The 18373-nt window shown below is 32.6% G+C and overlaps 1 protein-coding gene across 1 annotated transcript; it reads right to left on the reverse strand.

Annotated features, from left to right (window-relative positions):
- Positions 1–31: 31 nt before the first annotated feature.
- LOC110685992 (proline-rich receptor-like protein kinase PERK9) lies at positions 32–7577 on the reverse strand. Its single transcript, XM_021862563.1, has 8 exons — positions 5724–7577; positions 4673–5080; positions 4502–4588; positions 3189–3259; positions 3026–3102; positions 2769–2916; positions 1166–1327; positions 32–1085 (listed from the first exon to the last, which is right to left on the reverse strand). The coding sequence occupies exons 1-8, from the start codon at positions 6808–6810 to the stop codon at positions 495–497; spliced, it is 2631 nt and encodes an 876-aa protein (XP_021718255.1). The 5' UTR covers positions 6811–7577; the 3' UTR covers positions 32–494.
- Positions 7578–18373: the final 10796 nt, after the last annotated feature.

Raw genomic sequence — 18373 nt, forward strand, 5'->3', positions numbered from 1 at the left:
AAACACTAGATCAAACAAGAGACTTCAGAAATGGAAACAACATACTCTCTCTATTCTGAAATAATAGTTACATAACTTACATTGTCCCAACACCTTATATACACAAAAAACCCCTTCTCGTACTTCCCTATAACGCAATCTTAGTAAGAAGGTATAATGGTAAAATCAATCACAAAATTGATAGTGTGAGCTTATTCCGAAAATCCTAAAATAGCCTACTTCTTATGTGCATGACACTATTATTTCTAGATAAAGGGAGTTGTGACCAAACAGGGAGTAGGATGAATAAAAGAGCGCCTTCATCCAAAGTGTAAAAAAATTTGCTAAACAAAATCTTTGTACCTGTAATACTTACAATGATAAAGAATGATGGAGAAAATGCAAAATTTCTGTGCAAAAAAATGCAGCAAAGAGCATAGCTACATGTTCCATAGCGGAGCCTAGCCTTCCAACAATCATATTGAATTTCAACCGCCTTGAGATGAATTCACCCCTTATAAGCTTGTCATCCGGTTCACGCTATCTTCCCTATAAAAATTCGGATTCCTATTACCCTGATTGTGTTGGCTTGAATGACGCTCAGACGAAAAGTAACCATAATTTCCGCTTGGGTTTCTATTACCCTGATTGTGTTGGCTTGAATAACGATCTGCCAAAAGGTCGAGATTATTTCCACTGGAATTCCTATTGCCCTGATTGATTTGGCTTGAATGACCCTCGGCAGAAAAGTTGCCATTATTCCCACTCGGATTTCTATTATGCTGATTGTGTTGGCTTGAATGATGCTCCGCCGAAAAGTCAACATTATTTCCACTTTGGTTAGGAAAGCCCACATTCTGAGAATTTCGATTATGCTCGTGCTGAGTTGAACGATCAACATTCTGCCTGCTCTGGCCTGAGTACCCAAAATTCTGGCTGGGATTACTGAAAAAATCACTACTATCTTGACTACCACCACCAAATGCCATTCTCCGAAACCATCTAATTTCAGCAGATTGTTGAGCAGAATCATAGAGCTGACTTTCACCCACCCTCAGCCCATTCGACAGATCTCCAGAGTCGGACATGCTAAGAGCTCTGAGAACCTGTAGAACAAGAGGCTGAACATCAGTATTACTTCTACTCCCTCCATACTACAGTAAAAAAATAATTTAACGTCAATTACCAGTCCCATTCTCGGTCTCTTGACAGATGAATGCCTCACACAAGCTGCAGCCGCCTCGATCATTCGAAGCATCTCACTCTCAATATAATTCTTTTCAAGACGTTGATCTACCAAACCTTCAAGTTCTCCCGTCTCAAGTGCATGAACAAGCAAAGGCCGTGCCTAAAATAGCAAAAGTATTTGACTTATAATGACTAAAAAATACTATTGGAATAATTTTTCAAATAAAATAACCACACCATTCAAATTGGGGAAGAACTACATCATATGAAGCATGAAAGCAGGCCAAATCACTACTATCAGAACATTTGACGACTTCTGATCACATTTCACATACCCAGAAGATAACAAATGTAGCAGATAGGAGGATGGTCTTACCACAAGGTTCATATTCCGCCCTTTTAACTTGCATCTACAAGAATAAGTTGTTTTCTCTAATTAGTGCACCTTCCACCCCCTTCCAAAAATCATTTCCTACTTGCTCACACTCCATGTAAAACTAACTCTGTTTTATTTAGTTGTTCCATTAGGTTTTGATGCCAGATTTAAGGGAGGTGGGGAAAAGGATGATTTATTACAATTTAGCCCATGTGATAAGCAAAATTGAGATTTATTTTATTATTTTTTTTTAAAAAAAAAGGGGAAATTTTGGAGGCAAAATAATAAGAGGGGGAAAGGAACAAAGAGGGTATGTTATACCAAATAGACAAATAGAACTATTTCACAACATCCCAAATAGGAAACAGCGGGACAACTAAAAAGACTAGTAATTTGCCTTTTCCATCCATTTCAACTAGGCTAAAATATATGATGGCGTCTTTTATACGTAATACTTCTTCCTTACTACCTTCTCTTCTTTGAAAAGGCTTATAAGACTTTTAGATGCCAACACTATCTCGAATAGTTAGGAACAAGACAGCATATACACCACAACCTTCACTAAAGCTGGGGTCATATTAGGTGGTGGTTGTTTCAATTTTTCTTCCATCCATGCAGACCCTCTTAATTTATGTATTTTTTGCAAAAGTAAATTCAGTTGTATTCGGTCATGTATATTTCACAGTTTCACACTATATAAGCATAGAAAGATCATCTTCCTTATTATGTAAAGCATACAAAGATTATTGCACTCACTAATATTATAAGCTGAGTATTTGTAAGAATTGTAACTATTACTTATAATGAAATTAACTTTATTGGTTGCATATGTAAAGTTCCTTTATCATTGTTTGGATGCAGATGCAAGTAAACCCCCCCCCCCCCCTCTTCCTTTCTCCCTCCTAAAGGGTCAAGCCAAATCTAGCATCCCAGCCTCAGGATATTGGTGTTCAAGCTTATGATACAATGAAATGAAACGATGCCCCATTGCTTAGAGACTACACAATGAAAGTTTTTATTTTTATTTTATTTATTTTTTTATTTTTTTAATTCAAGCAATAAGCCAATGTTAATTTAGAGTGAGGGAAATGATAAAGGAATTATAAAAAAGAAACAAACAAGAGCAAAACAAAGAAATCAATCCAAGGGCCTCTTGTTAAAGCAAAGCAGTCCCCCACAAGCTTTAGTAAAGCATACAAATTTTGACTAATGGCAAGATGCATACCCATTCAACTAGACTTTCATCTCCCAAAGGTTGCGTCTCATCCACAGGCTTGCGACCAGTTATAAGCTCTAGAAGTACGACCCCAAAAGAGTACACATCTGATTTCTCAGTCAACTTACCAGATGTAGCATATTCAGGAGCCATGTATCTGAAATCAGACAGCACCAGGTATGTTAACAAAACAGCATGGTATCACCTAATTAGATATTCACTTGGTAGATATACCTCTAAAGGCAACCGTTCTAACTAATACCTACCCAAATGTTCCCATTACGCGAGTGCTAACATGTGTCTCTGCATCCATTGCCAATTTTGCAAGTCCAAAATCTGCAACCTGGAAAAAAACCAGACCACTAAACCCAAAAGGTATATAAAAGGAAATAAATTGAGGAATAAAAGCCTTGTGGGCAAACTGCATACCCGAGATTCATAGTTGTTATCTAAAAGAATATTTGTCGATTTAATATCTCTATGAATTATTCGTGGATGACCTGGCACGAAAAAAAAAAAACAGTAAGGTAAAGAGAAAGAAGTGTATAAACAGACAAATTTAGGACAAGGGCATTACAGGAAGCCATCAGTGATTGTCTAAAACAAGTAGTAGTAAAGGCCCATGCCATGTATCAGTCTTCAAATATATAATCCTAATAACAAGTTTACAATGGAGAAAGGATAGATAATGGTCAACACATGTCTAATAGTGTATCTCTATGAGACTATGACTATGCTTCCATTTAACTATGGAGCAAAATTAAAGGACTCTTTAAGTTTAGGGTCATCACACTAATATAATGTTATGGCAAGTCACAGTGAAGCAAATTGTCCCTTTTTATATCGTACGGTTCCTTATGACAATTCATGTTAGCCGACCCTAAATCATTTTGGGACTAAGGCTTTGTTGTTGTAGTTGAACAGTGAAGCAAATTGGTTTTCAGAAAGATATACGATCATGTGATTAAAATATATGGTGACAATGCAGGTATATACAACCTAATGGATAAATGTGATCTAACATGACATTGCAGTAATGTTTAAAAAGGAAAAAAAAAAAAAAAAAAAAAAAGAGCACCATCCAGCCATCCAGGGCACACTCCTAACTCTGACTAGCAGTAAGTTTAGTGAAAGCAAAGCATGTTAGCAGTTGTCACCAGCAGACACTAAAGATAAGGTATAGGCCTACTGCTAAGGTTGAGACCTGACCGCCTGCTGGTGAGATATATATAAGGTGATTAGGGATGAAGCAACGTTGGAACTTTTGTGTAATGTCCTGTGTGCTAAATTTTAGAATCCTACAGCTACACATTCTCCTCTTTTATATTTTTTCAAATAAGAGTGGGTATGGGTATACGACTAGTCATGCCTCAGAGTTCAAGACATGAGGGAGCTCCAATATCGCCCTAAATCTGCACACGGCTTTGATATTTAAAGGCATTTTAGCCAGAATAAATTATATATGAGCTGCTGAGAAGAGAAAAGGAGAAATCTAGTGTCCAAACTTTGGAGTGAGTCTTAACTCTTAATATTAGATCTACTGCATATATGCTCTGGGCATATTTTGCATATCTCATACCCAGGGTTATGATTCCCTCTTCTTTTGCAGAAAGTTGCAGCACTTGAGAAACACAAATGCATTCTCAGTTCACCAGTAAAAGTTTTTTGCAGATAATTTTGAGACATATAGTAACTTAAGTAAGAATTTGTGGTAGAATTTTAAACCAAAGAGTAACACTCACAATCTTCATGAAGATATGTGATACCGCGAGCAGCGCCCATGGAAATTTTAATACGTGTTGCCCAGTCCAAAACTGGCCTTTCTTCTCCTGCCAAGATAAGGGCATTCATTAGAAAATCTACAAGAGCTATAACAAGGTGCAAAAAACAAAGCAGAGCTATAAGGAGCAAACCTTTACAATGAAGATGATAATGGAGTGTATTGTTAGGTACATATTCATAAACAAGCAGCCTTTTATTCTCTAAAATGCAGTACCCAACAAGAGAAACCAAATGTCTATGATGTATGCGACTAATTATTTCCACTTCTGCTTTAAATTCACGCTCCCCCTGTCCACCACCAACTTTAAGCTGCTTAACAGCTATCACTCTGCCATCTGATAGAAGTCCTTTATATACACGACCAAACCCACCTTCACCTAGGACTTTCTCATCAGAAAATCCACTGGTAGCATCATACAACTCTTGATAAGTAAACCAGGACCTTGAATGGCCATATCCACCATAATCAGTGGGTGTTTCACTACCAGAGCCTCCAAATTTTGAACCTGGATACTCTGTCGTCACTAATAGTTTTCCATCTGTAACCAATAAAGTAGTCATTTGAGTCATATTACAGCGAAATTTTACCCCAATTCACCCACATTTACAAGCTAGTTAATAATCAACATTACATAGACACGTTCACAAGCTTCCTAACAATCATACATCATATTGATGAATTTCTTTAACTAAGTTCTCTTCAGAGAGTATCATATTTGATAGACAAAACTGCATAACGGATTACCAGATAAGACAGTAGAACTTAGTTGGTAGGGGTGCCTTATCATTTGTAAAACTTTGTTGAAAGAAAAGTACATACTTTTGGGGCATTAGTTGACGCTATGTACAACTTGGGATGAATATTATATCAACACCCTTAATCAAAAAGCAAGAAGTTTTCGTAATGAGTTACTTCTTTAAAAAAATTTATTAGTAGCATTCTCTTAACATTAACTCCGCATATATTCACAACTCAAAAGTTCTCACCAGGAAAAAGTAAATGACACATAATGAGATAATGTATTAGAAAGACATTGAAAGGGTTTCAGCCAAAAGTTTCTTATAAAACTATATTGATCAAAAGGAAAATAAGAACTGGAATGAAATCAGATTAACTGAAAAGTGAAAACAGTTATCAGTAATCAATATTCTTCAGCCACAGCAAAGAAGCAAAAATATTACCTGATCGTGGAGAAGAGCCAATTGAGGCAGGAATGACATGCCCATCATAAGGTCCAGAAGACTTTTTGTTTCGCTTAAAGATCCACACACCAACCAAACCAATGAGTCCAAGCATTAGAAGGCCAACTACTACACCAATAGCAACAGCTCCTCCCGTTCCAATTCCCCCATTACTGGGAGCATTATTTGCAGTTCCAGTTGACTCAGAACCTGGTCTATTACCCGGTAAACTAGAAGTCGGTGGGACTAACCCTGGGGGCGGCGGAGAAAGTTGCAATCCAGGAGGTGCACCTGGTTTTGTAGATGGTGGAGAAGCTGGGTTAGGATCAGATGGAGGTGGGGCATCTCCAGAGGGTGGAGTTGAACTCTTTGGAGGAGATGCAGCAGGTGGAGAAGGTGGGCTTCGAGGAGGCTGTGATGATGGTGGTGTTGGCTTTACAGGAGAAGTTGGTGCTTCTGGAGGAGGTGAAGTTTTTGGTGGGTTCGATGCTGGTGGAGGTGGAGACCCCTCAGGGGGGTTTGATATTGGCGGTGGAGGGGGAGGATTACTTGGTGGGTTTGCTGCTGGTGGGGTAGGAGAACTTGTTGGGGGAGAAGTCGTAGGTGGTGAGGGAGAACTTGTAGGTGGGGTAGATGATGGGGGTAGTGGAGGTGAACCAGTAGGCGGGTTGGAAGGTGGCGAAGGAGGTGGAACTACTGCAGGTGGAGGTGCATTTACTGGGGGATTAGTTGTTGGTGTAGGTGGTGAAACACTGGGGACCGGTGGCGGGGAAGCAGTGGAGGGAGCTGGAGGAGGGGATAAATGTGTAGCAGGGGGTGGTGCACTAGCAGTAGGTGGGGGAGGTGAGTCTACAGGTGGTGGTGTAACAACTGGAGTTCCTAAATTGCTAGGGGGTGGAGCATTTGGCAGCGTAGACGGAGGCGTCGAAGGATCCGGTGGATTGGCATTGGGTTGTGCAATAGGAGGTGGTGTTGTTGAAGGCTGTGGTGGTGGTGGTGTTACAGGCAGTGGTGATGGTGGTGGGTTAGAGGAAACTGGTGGTACACCAGAAGGTGCAGAATCAGGAGATGGCGATACTGTCGCCATCTAACAGCTAATCATATCTACATAAACATCATTTTCAAACCTAAATTTGATATATTTTGAGGTAACTCAGAAATTGTTCTATCAATCTTCTATATCAACAAAATTCAGCAATTTCAACTTCGCAAGTCTCAACAAAACCCTTAATTTCATACAATAACAGCACAAATTTCTCAACCACCAAATTTGCACAGCTGGTACTCTTATCAATTGCTATAACAACTGAACAAGATTATTATCAATTCCCTCCAAATAATATTCTCAGATTACACAAGAGAACCACAGAAATTATGATATACCCAGTAAAATTCTGACAAAACCCAGATCAATTACACACAAAACCCAGATCACAAACTCAGAAATTAAGATGAACTACAAGTCTATGAATGAAATTGAGAAAACCCCAGATCACGAACAGACTTTTGAAGCAAACCCAGTTGATAATTCTCTGAAAATGACTAATTTAATTCAGAAACTTCCAAATATTCCAATAGTATCTGAATTCAAACCTCAACTGTGCATCACAATTTTGAATGTAAATGAATGAGAAAAAAGAAAAAAACGAAAGAATTTATGAAAAGCTAACCTTTTGTTGTTGGGTAACTATCAACGTGAAAGTGAACAATTACAGTAATGATTTTCTAAAAGAGTAATAAAAATTCACCGATAAAAAAGGGAAGTATAGGACTTGGTCACTTTGCCGTTAACTTTCTCTCTAGATCTTCTCTCTCGAAAGCGCGGCTATTGGCTGTGTTTACACACGGTATTGTGGGGCCCACTCTAGCAAAAATTTCAGCTGACAACGACATTATAAAAACGAACACTCGTAAATCTTTATAACAAAAAATACTTGCTTCGTATTTCTTTTATTGAATCATAAGGGCTTTACACTATTTATTTAATCTTTATTGATCATCATTTGTGATTTATCCATTAGAATATATATAGTGAAATTTAATTAGATTCGTCTCAAAATATACTTTTTAAATATCAATTTTTCATAATTTTACAAAAATATAATTGAAGATACTAATAGCTAAAGTAATGTATTGACAAATGTGAAATATCTCGTGGTACAATAAAAAAAAGAACGGAAAAAGTACTTATAATTAGTACAAATAATGATTTTCAATTAATCTAAAATAAAACTTAGACAAAAATGTCATTTAAATAATGTTGATATCATAATCACATCATGTGTTTATCTTTACCTTAGATGTAATGTTAGATCATTCGTAAAATGAAGAGTATACTTCGTATTTTATATGTTTTGGTTTTGTTAGTTTTTGTTTCATATTGGCATGAGTCAATAAAAATACTAGTTAATATTTAGGAGAGATTATAGGTGTCAATTCGAATACATATATCAGTTTGGCCAGATTTAGATTGGGTCATAATTCAAGGTTTAGGTTTGGATAAAGTCAAGCTCTTGAATCGTTTACCCTTTCATATCTCAGTCGAGTCTAATTCAGGCTAGGTTCTATTTTGAGTTCAAATTGTGTCGAGTTGGATTTATGGTTGGAAATTCAATTTTGAGTAGGATATATATTATAGAATTAGATAAATATCAAACTAGGTCCTTCTTGAGCTTAGGTTAGGTTCAACTCCGTTCAAGTTAGGTCATTATTAGGCCTAAGCAAGTTTGAATTGGATCATTATCAATTACGAAGAAGAGTGTAGAAGTTGTTGATCAATCTATTCCAAGTACAAGTTCACATATTGCTAAATCATGTTAGGGGCAGCCGGACAGGTAAGTGGAGTATAGGTTCGTGTTCGGGCTAAGTTTGGATTGAATAATTTGGTGGGATGAATTTCAAATTGGGTCATTCTTGGTATCACTAGTTTATCATATTAGCTTGTCAATAAACGAGATCAAATTTTTATTATAAATTAATAATTAACTTAGTTAGAGTTTAAATTTTTGTGGTCTTGAAGATAAACTAATGTCGTTCCCTATAGGATTTCTTCCTTGGGAGGGTTTTTCCTTTCCCTATAGGATTTCTCCCTTGGATGGGTTTTCCATCAATGTTTTTTTTTTCCCTTCACTATTCTCCGTTTTCACTCTATCTCTTTAATCACTTTTCTTCCTGGTCTCAGTTGTGAATCTTTATAGGGGTTTCCACTAGTATTCTTACCAGCTTTGGTAAGCCCCAAAAACTTTTTAATTACTTTCAATTATTAGATCTCATCCTTGAGATGACGCTTTATCTATTGTGTTTAATTTCTTTGTTTGTTTGTCAAGCGAGGATTGAAGATATAAGGTTACATAATCACCATAAGTATAGAGGACCGCATAAGTATTCACCCAAATGACTATGCATTAATGGATTTCAAGCCGAATTAGTGCAAACTCACATATTGTATTGCTTTAGTGAAAGGTTTTATTATCGAATTTGAGAGTAACTTTACCTTATTTTTGCTGAACTAAATCATTTATACCGAACTAAAATTATTTTTGCTGAATTTATACTTCCTCCATTTTTTTTATACTTGCAATAATTTGACTTTTACTCTATTCATGTGTTCCACTTTGACTGGATTTGATGATTTATAGCTAAGCAAGAATATAGTCATGTGAGATCTTGTTAGATTTGTCTCAATTTGTAATATTTCAATATCATATGTTTATAATTTTACATATTGGTAATTAAAGATATTAACGATTGAAATAATGCATCGGCAAGCATGAAAAGAGAAGTGTTGCAAGCTACGTATAAAAAAATAGAGGAAGCATTATTTTTACTAAACTGAAATTATTTTTACTGAATTGAAATTATTTTTACTTATTCCCTATTATATTTCTTTAGTAAAGTTATTGATTTTATTGAGCTGTAACTATTTTCAATGAAATGAAATTATTTTATTGATCTGAACTTATTTTTACTACACTGAAATTATTTTTACTGAATTTTAATTTTTAAGGTAAAGTGGACATAGCCTAATCAGTTCTAAGGAGTTATGTACTTATGTTGGTTCTTTAGATTTTTTAGGAATTGTTTGTAAGTGTCGTTTGACAAACTTTTTTTATTTTTTGAAATGTCATTTGACTAACTTTTATTAATGGTGTAAGCATTAAACACGCTTGTCAAAGATTTATTTATACACCAGTGAATATACTTGTATTAAGTAATGAGAATTATGGGAAAAAATTATATTAATTTGCCATTTATTGAATTGGGTTAAGGATAGTTTTCACAAAAAAAAAAAAAAAAAAAAAAAGCTGGAAATTATCAAAAAGCTTTAGGCCTAGTGGCAATCTATTATATAATTTAAGAGTCACTTTTCCAACTTTTAACCACTGAACTCGAAACTCTTAATCCTTAACTTTTGTTAACCCTTTTTTTTTTTTTTTTTTTGAGCTATCATTTTCCATTATAACTTCCTAGCTATATTATAACTTCCACTAAACAAATTCAATAACTCCCATAATCATATTTGTAAAAATAAATTAATAATACTGTAGTATAAGAAAAACATTAATATATTCCGTGCTTTTTGAGAGTGAGTGTATTTTGTAATAAAGAATGCCCGATTTTTAAAGTAGCATCAATTAAATCTTGTGAAGTTATGTCATCTCTTCTTTTATTTTTTTCGTTTTCATTTTATTTTAAGAATAATGTTATAGGTAACTTTAGCAATATGTATAGCATTTTCCTTGTTTTAATTTTCTTTATTTTGTTCTGCTAGTTTTGCTAAGTAGAAGTATACAGTAGTTGACTACCTATTTTTATTTTTATTTTTATTTTTTTTGACGGTTACCACATTATTAATTAGAACTTTTAGAAGTCTCCAACTTGGCCTACTTGATTTTTGTCTTTGTTGAACTATTATAATTATTGATTTTTTTTGTGGGCACTGGCATACCTTTTTTTTTTTTATTTTTTATTTTTTATTTTTATTATTATTATTTATTTTTTATTTTTTATTTCGGGTGAGTTTGACCAAAAAATATTTTAGATTCATAGAAAATAACTACTCCCTCTATCCCTTTTTTTTTGCCCCAATTGACTTTTCATGGTCTCCAACACACGTCTTCAAACGCATATATCTCCATTTCTATACGTGTAAAAATTATAAAAATTTGATATTAATAAACTATACAATGAGACAATTCTAACAAGATCCCACATGACTATATTATCACATATAGATCAACGAGAATTCATGGTCACATTTTTAAAAGTTTGACCCATATTTTTGCAATGGGGCAAAAATTAAGGGACGGAAGGAGTAAATAGTAAATATTATATATTTGTATGAGAGTGAGGGATAACTCAAGTGTTTAGATTTTCCCTCCCAATTTTAAGATATCTTTGGGATCGATTATCACCCTCACTCATTCTAGGCTCTCTAAACTATATACTTCCATATGATTTTTGTAACCAGAAATTTTTATATAATTTGAATTTTTCTAATGGTTTTAGCTTTTACGGCAACGCTTTGATATCTTTAGTAATTTAAATTTGACATGCACAATCCATTCAATCATTAGAGTAGAAGTTGAATTGTAAATATTTTGTTATACCTTTCTACTTAGTCACTTCCATTTCTCTATCCAAAAATAAATAATCCCCATTTATACTTTATATATTTATACATTGCTATTCTCATTCTTTTGATTTTCTACTGCGATATTAGTTTATGAAAGTATATATGCCTCTATCAAGCATGCTTAGCTTAGCTTGTTCTTAATTGAAGCACGTAGTAATTTTTTCTCAAATAAAACTTACTTGATCTGGTGGTTTGACAGATCCAAGCTACCTATTATTACTACCTTTTAAAAAATTTGAGATAACTTTTATAAGTAGTGTTTAAACAACTATATCCTTTAAAATGTTTATTTACTTTGCCCTCATTAATGTTAATTACCTCTTTTTTGAACATCTAAGTATAGTGTATGGACATTTATACCCTATATACTTATTTACATATTTTCCTTCGTTAATACTATAAGGTCAAAACAAAATAAATTTCCAAACAAAACTAACTATGAATGCTTACCGCGCATTTGCCGCTCTATCAGATTATTTTTTCAAAGTGTGTGCAAAGGTGCATTACATTTTAAAATGCGGAGTACATTGATATACAATACGAAGTAAATGAAAATGTTATTATTATATTTACTTTTTAAATAATGACGTATGTTTCCATTGTGAAATAATGTGGAAAAACTAATAATGTAATATCGTCTTACTCGTATAATTATTGGAGTGACCACAAGCATGGTTCAATCTCAATGGAATTCCTTTAGCCTCCTCGAATATCAAGTTGCATGGGCTTATTGATGATTTTTTTATTTTTTTTTATTTTCTTTCTTTTACGAATTAATGGTGATTTGATTCAAGCCTACTTTTATAACTAAGCATTCCTCAAAAAAAAAAAAAAAAAAAACTTTTATAACTTAGCAAAAAAGTATTACTCCTAGTTGAAGCCCCATGTGGAAATATCTATTTGTTACTCCCTCCGTTTTTTTTTTTATAAACTAGAGTTATTATTTGGCTCCCCAGTAATACTAAAATTAAAGAATTTCTTTGACCTAAACTACCTAGAACAACGACTTTATTGCTAAAGTTTTAAGGAGGGCACATATCTCTTTTCCTTCCTTTTAGTCGTATGAAGACTGATGTAATCATAATTTAAAATTTGCTCAATAATCATCCCAAAGCACTTCATTGTCAGCACTCACCACTACCTTAACCTAGTTGTAATCTTAATAATAAATGCAAGAGTACATAGAGTTGGACTTCAGTTGGGGCAAAACGAGCCCATTGCAAGCCTAATCGTGTGTCAACTCGCTCATCTATATCCTGAATCAATCAACAATATCTAAAAATATTATCACAACACAACCTGGCAAGATTGATATGGCATGTCGTGCATAAGTCTTAAATTCTTAATATAAAAAATCGACATAAATTCAATACACTATAATTTTATCTTACTTCTTATATAACACAACTCGCTTGAGCATAAAACTTGCTTATATAGCATATATTCATGTAGGCTCGACCTATGTCCATCTTTAAGCAAGAGTCAACAAAATACTTACTGTATTGATCAACAAAAGAGACCATAGTACCCAACACTTACAAAAATGTGGACGCACATTTAAAGATCAATGTCGGTGGAAGATACTAAAGTCTAAACATACTCAAATGAGTTGATGACACATTCTAAGTAGCACTACCAAGAAAATGGACCTACACATCTTTGTCCCACACTAAAGTAGCAAGATCTTAGGCTAACACATGTTAGTATCTTTCACATTTTCATATTAATTAAATCATACAATTCTACCAATTCTAACTTTGATTACAAAAACCCACGAACCCTAATCATAAGATAGGTTGACTATAAAGTTATTATACTATTAATAATCTATTATAGATAGCATCTTCAGCAAATGGTTATGTCACTTTTTGGCGCGCCTTTATAGAATCATAAAATTATAATATATAGTTTTGGGCCAAATTTCATGCACCAATTTTGATACAGCTAGGCCATGTATACGACGCATGCTCCTCCTACTCATCAAACCATAGTGCTACACAAAATGCTTTGCGTTTACGCTCAACAATGACAAGTACTATTGTTTATTTTAGTTCCTAAAGTTGCGGCAATCTTGAGCAATCTCTTGCTTATTCTGGCCTCCTCCCCTAGTAAAGCCTAATCCATCATTGTGTATATTGACATCTTAAGAGTTTATTAGAGCCGTGAACAATTTATCATGTCCAAAGTCTCGCTCGTTACTTTTGATCCTCGTATTTTCAAAACACCCTCGAAATTGCTTATATTTGGATATCGAGATCCCTCAATTATTTTACTGTCTTGGAAATGTCAAAACCTAATACACCATTTGAATGAAACTAAATGAGCGTTAAACATTTGATTTGAACACCTGAACATATTCTATACATTAGTTAATTATTACATACGAAATACATATTTATAATCATTACTCATGAGTACAACTCGATATCGAAGATCTAAAAAGGCAGCTCTAATGAAGACAAATAAAGGAAAATAATAATCTTTTAACGATTTATACTCGTAATTAAAACGTAATTGTAAATATGAATAAAAAAAAGTTGGACATCCATAAATAAGTATGCGAAAACAATATGGCACAAAGGGAGTATATGATACAAAATTAAACAAGTATCTTTTTACGAGGAAATATAATTTTATTTAAAACAAATTAAAATCCTATATTAACTTTGAACTATTTAAAAGGACTCGGTGCCTATTTTATGAAATTTTCTATACATTCAGTTATGTACAAAAAAATTATTATAATGTTCTCAAATGGGAATATACGGGACTTAGCTTGTACCAATCCTTCATAAACAGAGTCTGTGTATGGCCAAACCAACTTGCTATGCCAACTTACCTCCTTTTTTTAATATACATTTTGTTAGTTATTCAAAAGTAAAGGGGTTGTCTCTGAAAAATCTATAGTAGTCATTCTGAAAATAAGTACCACTATATTTAATTTTAATGGGCTGATTTTTTATTTAATTTTTTGTTGGTTAAACTTATTAAAAATGATTTTTCATTTTTATAAGGTTTTTTTTTTTTTTTTTTTTCAAAATTCGAATATTAATTATTATAATTTCTGAATTTTTTTTTTCCATAATTAATTATAAGAATTTTAAAAAGAAAATTTATTTTTTTAATTAAGTTTAACCTGTAATAAAACAAATAAAAAAAAATCAGCCAATCAAAATTGAGTATAATAATAGTAAATTTAAGGATGACTACCATAAAAAACATTCGTTGTCTAACATTGCTTGTGCAAATTAAATTTTGAAAATAATGTCCATGCACCGCTCATGCCCACTGACGTGCCTATCATTATCTAAAAAAACAAGTCATTATATGTTTCACTTTTTCACAACTTAAAAAAAAAAAATTGTTGAAAGTTGATATTGTAAAACTATACCTCGGAAAGAATTAAACAAATACATGCATTAAAAATCTTAATTGTTAAAAGTTGACATTGTAAAACTATATTATCTAAGCACGCATTAAAAATCTTCAAATACATATAATAAATCTATATTATCTAAGCACGCATTAAATATCTTCAAATACATATAATAAAATATTGTTGAAAGTTGATATTGTAAAACTATATCTCGAAAAGAATTAAATAAATATAATTTTTCCATATATACATTTATTACTAGTGTATTAAATAATGTTAGAACTTTTAGTAGAAACGAAGGAGGTTTCTAACATAAAAATAACTCTAAAAATAACGATATATACAATCAGTCTACCATATGTATTATTGACTTGGCTTGTACACGTTGATGAATGACGTGCACAAGCCCCAATCGCTATAATTAACATACATGTATCATGTATGACATTCTTGTTGGGTGACTTACACGCATTACATTTACACATACTATTTTAAATACCATACATCGAGTACATCTTTCTGGTAATTTATAAGCTCGAGTTTGGACATGTACAAATCACCTCGAAAGCTTACAAGTTACAACCTTGATTACAAGCATTATTAATATTCGATCAATCTCTAAATTATACTGTATTCTAGCAACTAACAAAGTCGTACAAAACCTGTTTTTCAGGCATCTTTAAAGCTAATTAGTCAATGTTTCACACCTATATTATTTATTACACTTTATTATATTTTCTTCATGCATTATTATTTACTAGTAGTATTATTCTAAGATGTAATGTTGGGGTTGAGGTAAGACTTTCCAAGTCAACGTAAACTCCTTGGAAGTAGAGAGAGGATCTTGCATTACTTGCATGTGTTTTGTCCACGACTTAATTAATTGTACTGTATCGTCTGTATGTGTATGTAGTACTTGCTTGCATGGGATTTCCTGTTTCCTTTTTCCTTTTATTTTTGTGTTTCTTGGAGATTATGATTAAACTGAAACTCAATTTGCAATTCGAGTAATGTACTCTCATTATCTTTATAAGTTCTTTTAGTTTTGACTTTATTTTTGTGAGATAATTAATAATATATAAGCTCATCACACTGTATGTATTACAGTAGGCAAGTCAACTGGCTCGCTAGATTGTTTGAATAAGGTTTATCTTATAAATCAATTTTATTTTCAACCTGTCTTGTGTGTGGCTGGCCATACCGTGTGACCACTTATAAAAGAACAAAGTAACCCTTATTACAATGATCAAGTAACCCCTGTAATACTGACCGAGTAACTCCTATACACTGATTGAGTAACCCTATAACACTAACGAAGCAACCCCTTTTACACTGACCAAGTAATCCCTATTACACTAACGAAGTAACCCCTATAATAGTTGGCCACACGATTTGGTCAGCCACGTATAAGAATTTGTGTTCTATTTTAGTTCTCTATTTTGATGAATGAAATAAAGAAAGTCTTAATTTAATTTTGAGTAACATAAACTTCACTTTTATTTCGGTCTAAATCAAGCCATATTATTTGAAGTAACTTACAAAAATGCATGTTAGTCAAATATTCAATTCTTATACTTCGTAATAAACTTAAAGTCATATATGTCCAGGCCATTTGTGCACCAAAAAAAAATATATGTCCAGGCCATTTGCATGGGCAGGACTGCAGGAATGAAATTTAATTCCAACCCATGGTGATGTGCCAAGTCAACATCTATTATATGGATTAATAACCCTTTCATTTTATGATTAAATGGCTAGCGGCCTTAATACGTAGTACGTTCTATTCATTTCCTTGTTAAATATAGGGTGGTCTACGTGCGGGCTAGCTCTTGCAGAAAAGTTGTATTGGCATGTGTTTACACCTTTGATTTGGGTGGTAGTTTTAATACGTACTATTTGGTTTATGTGCGTTTGAAATCTACCAAAATCTTTGATGACGATTATTTTTTAAAATCCCTCTAAGTTTGACAGTATTATTCCAAAATTATTATTAAATAATATTTAATTAAGTTGCGTCCCTTCATATCATATTATTATCCCTTCATATCTTAAGGGGCATTTGTTAGTTTAGAACTCTTAATTGATTTGCATGTTTCAATAATACTTAGTACTACCTCCGTTAAATATTAGTTGCAACTTTGGAATATTTTATATCTCACAAATAATACCCCAAACTTGCAACTAATATTTAACGGAGATAATATAATATTTCTAGTGTGTTTTCAGATGAATTTTTGTGAGCATACGTCATATACGGAGCAGTAATATGTGAAATGTTGCAGCTATAAACTTAATAATATAAGTTCTTTAATGTTCTACGAACATCTAATATCTATATCTAATACTAAAGCAATAACCACTTATTAGTTATATTTTTTTTCTTAAATTCCTTTATTTTCTCTCCCATAATTAATACTAGTTTTTTTTTTTTTTTTTTTTTTTTTTTTTTTTTTTTTTTTTATCTATCACCAATTTCCTTTGATTTTAGGATTTTTAAGTTCTGTATACCTTTTGATAGCATCTGCTCAGATATCACTATTTAATATGAATTGCATTCACAATTCCATAACGTTGTTTATGTGCCATCATATAATTAACAATAGTTGCAGTTAAAGGACGACAAGATTGTAAATAAGAAGAGCAACCACGAAGGAGTAAAAATAAACAGTCTCTTCTTACATACAATTTTTTCCTTTTTAAATAATAATAATAATAATAATAATAATAATAATAATAATAGTAATAATAATAATAATAATAATAATAATAATAATAATAATAATAATAATAATAAAGCATTAGAAGTTTTTTTATTATTCAAAAAAAAAAAAAAAGCATTACAAGTTTTTTGTTAAACAAAACTTGAAATTAACTGATGATATGTTTCCCTCAAAAAAAAATAATTGATGATATTTTTAAGGAAAAAAAACATTAAATATATTAATGAGGGTAAAAATGTAAATACACATTTTTGTACACATTGTTGTACACATTTTTGAGGGTATAATTGGTACCACACTATTGTTTAAGAGTTATCTTATACTTTTAATAAGGTAGGGATAAAAAAAAAAAAAAATTAAAAATAAAACAACTTTTTTTTTTGTTCCACCCGGTTAACCCTTTGGTCTAATCCGGATTTAGGACTTATTTCTGGGTGATTAGGTTCCAGTCCCTTCTCAATTGCTGTTACGGGGGATCGAACATACGGTTCTCTCTATCCAATGCAACCCCAATCATACACCACTGCACCAACAACCAATTGATTAAAAAAAAAAAAAAAACCTATATGGATTAATATAACTAAAATATATTGGACCTAGTGGTTAATATTAATAACATGTACTCCATAGTGTTAATGTGTTAATAATGCTATGGGTTGATAAGTTGATTAATAACTTCCTTAATTACAAAGCCCATTCTTTGGCTCATATCATGGGCAAGGGTGTTAATTTTTTCAAACCGCAGTTTTAAAAAACCGCAATGTGGTTTGGTGCGGTGCGCTTGCGCTTTAATCAAATTTTTTAAAAAAATTATAATTATTTTTTTTAAAACAAAATTTTTTATTTTGTTTTGTAATTATTAAAATATTAAACTCTTTTTTTTAACCTTTAATTAACTAATAGTAAAAAATTAGCTCAT

Source organism: Chenopodium quinoa, unplaced genomic scaffold (assembly GCF_001683475.1).
Source record: "Chenopodium quinoa cultivar QQ74 unplaced genomic scaffold, ASM168347v1, whole genome shotgun sequence".
Taxonomy (NCBI): Eukaryota; Viridiplantae; Streptophyta; class Magnoliopsida; order Caryophyllales; family Amaranthaceae; genus Chenopodium; species Chenopodium quinoa.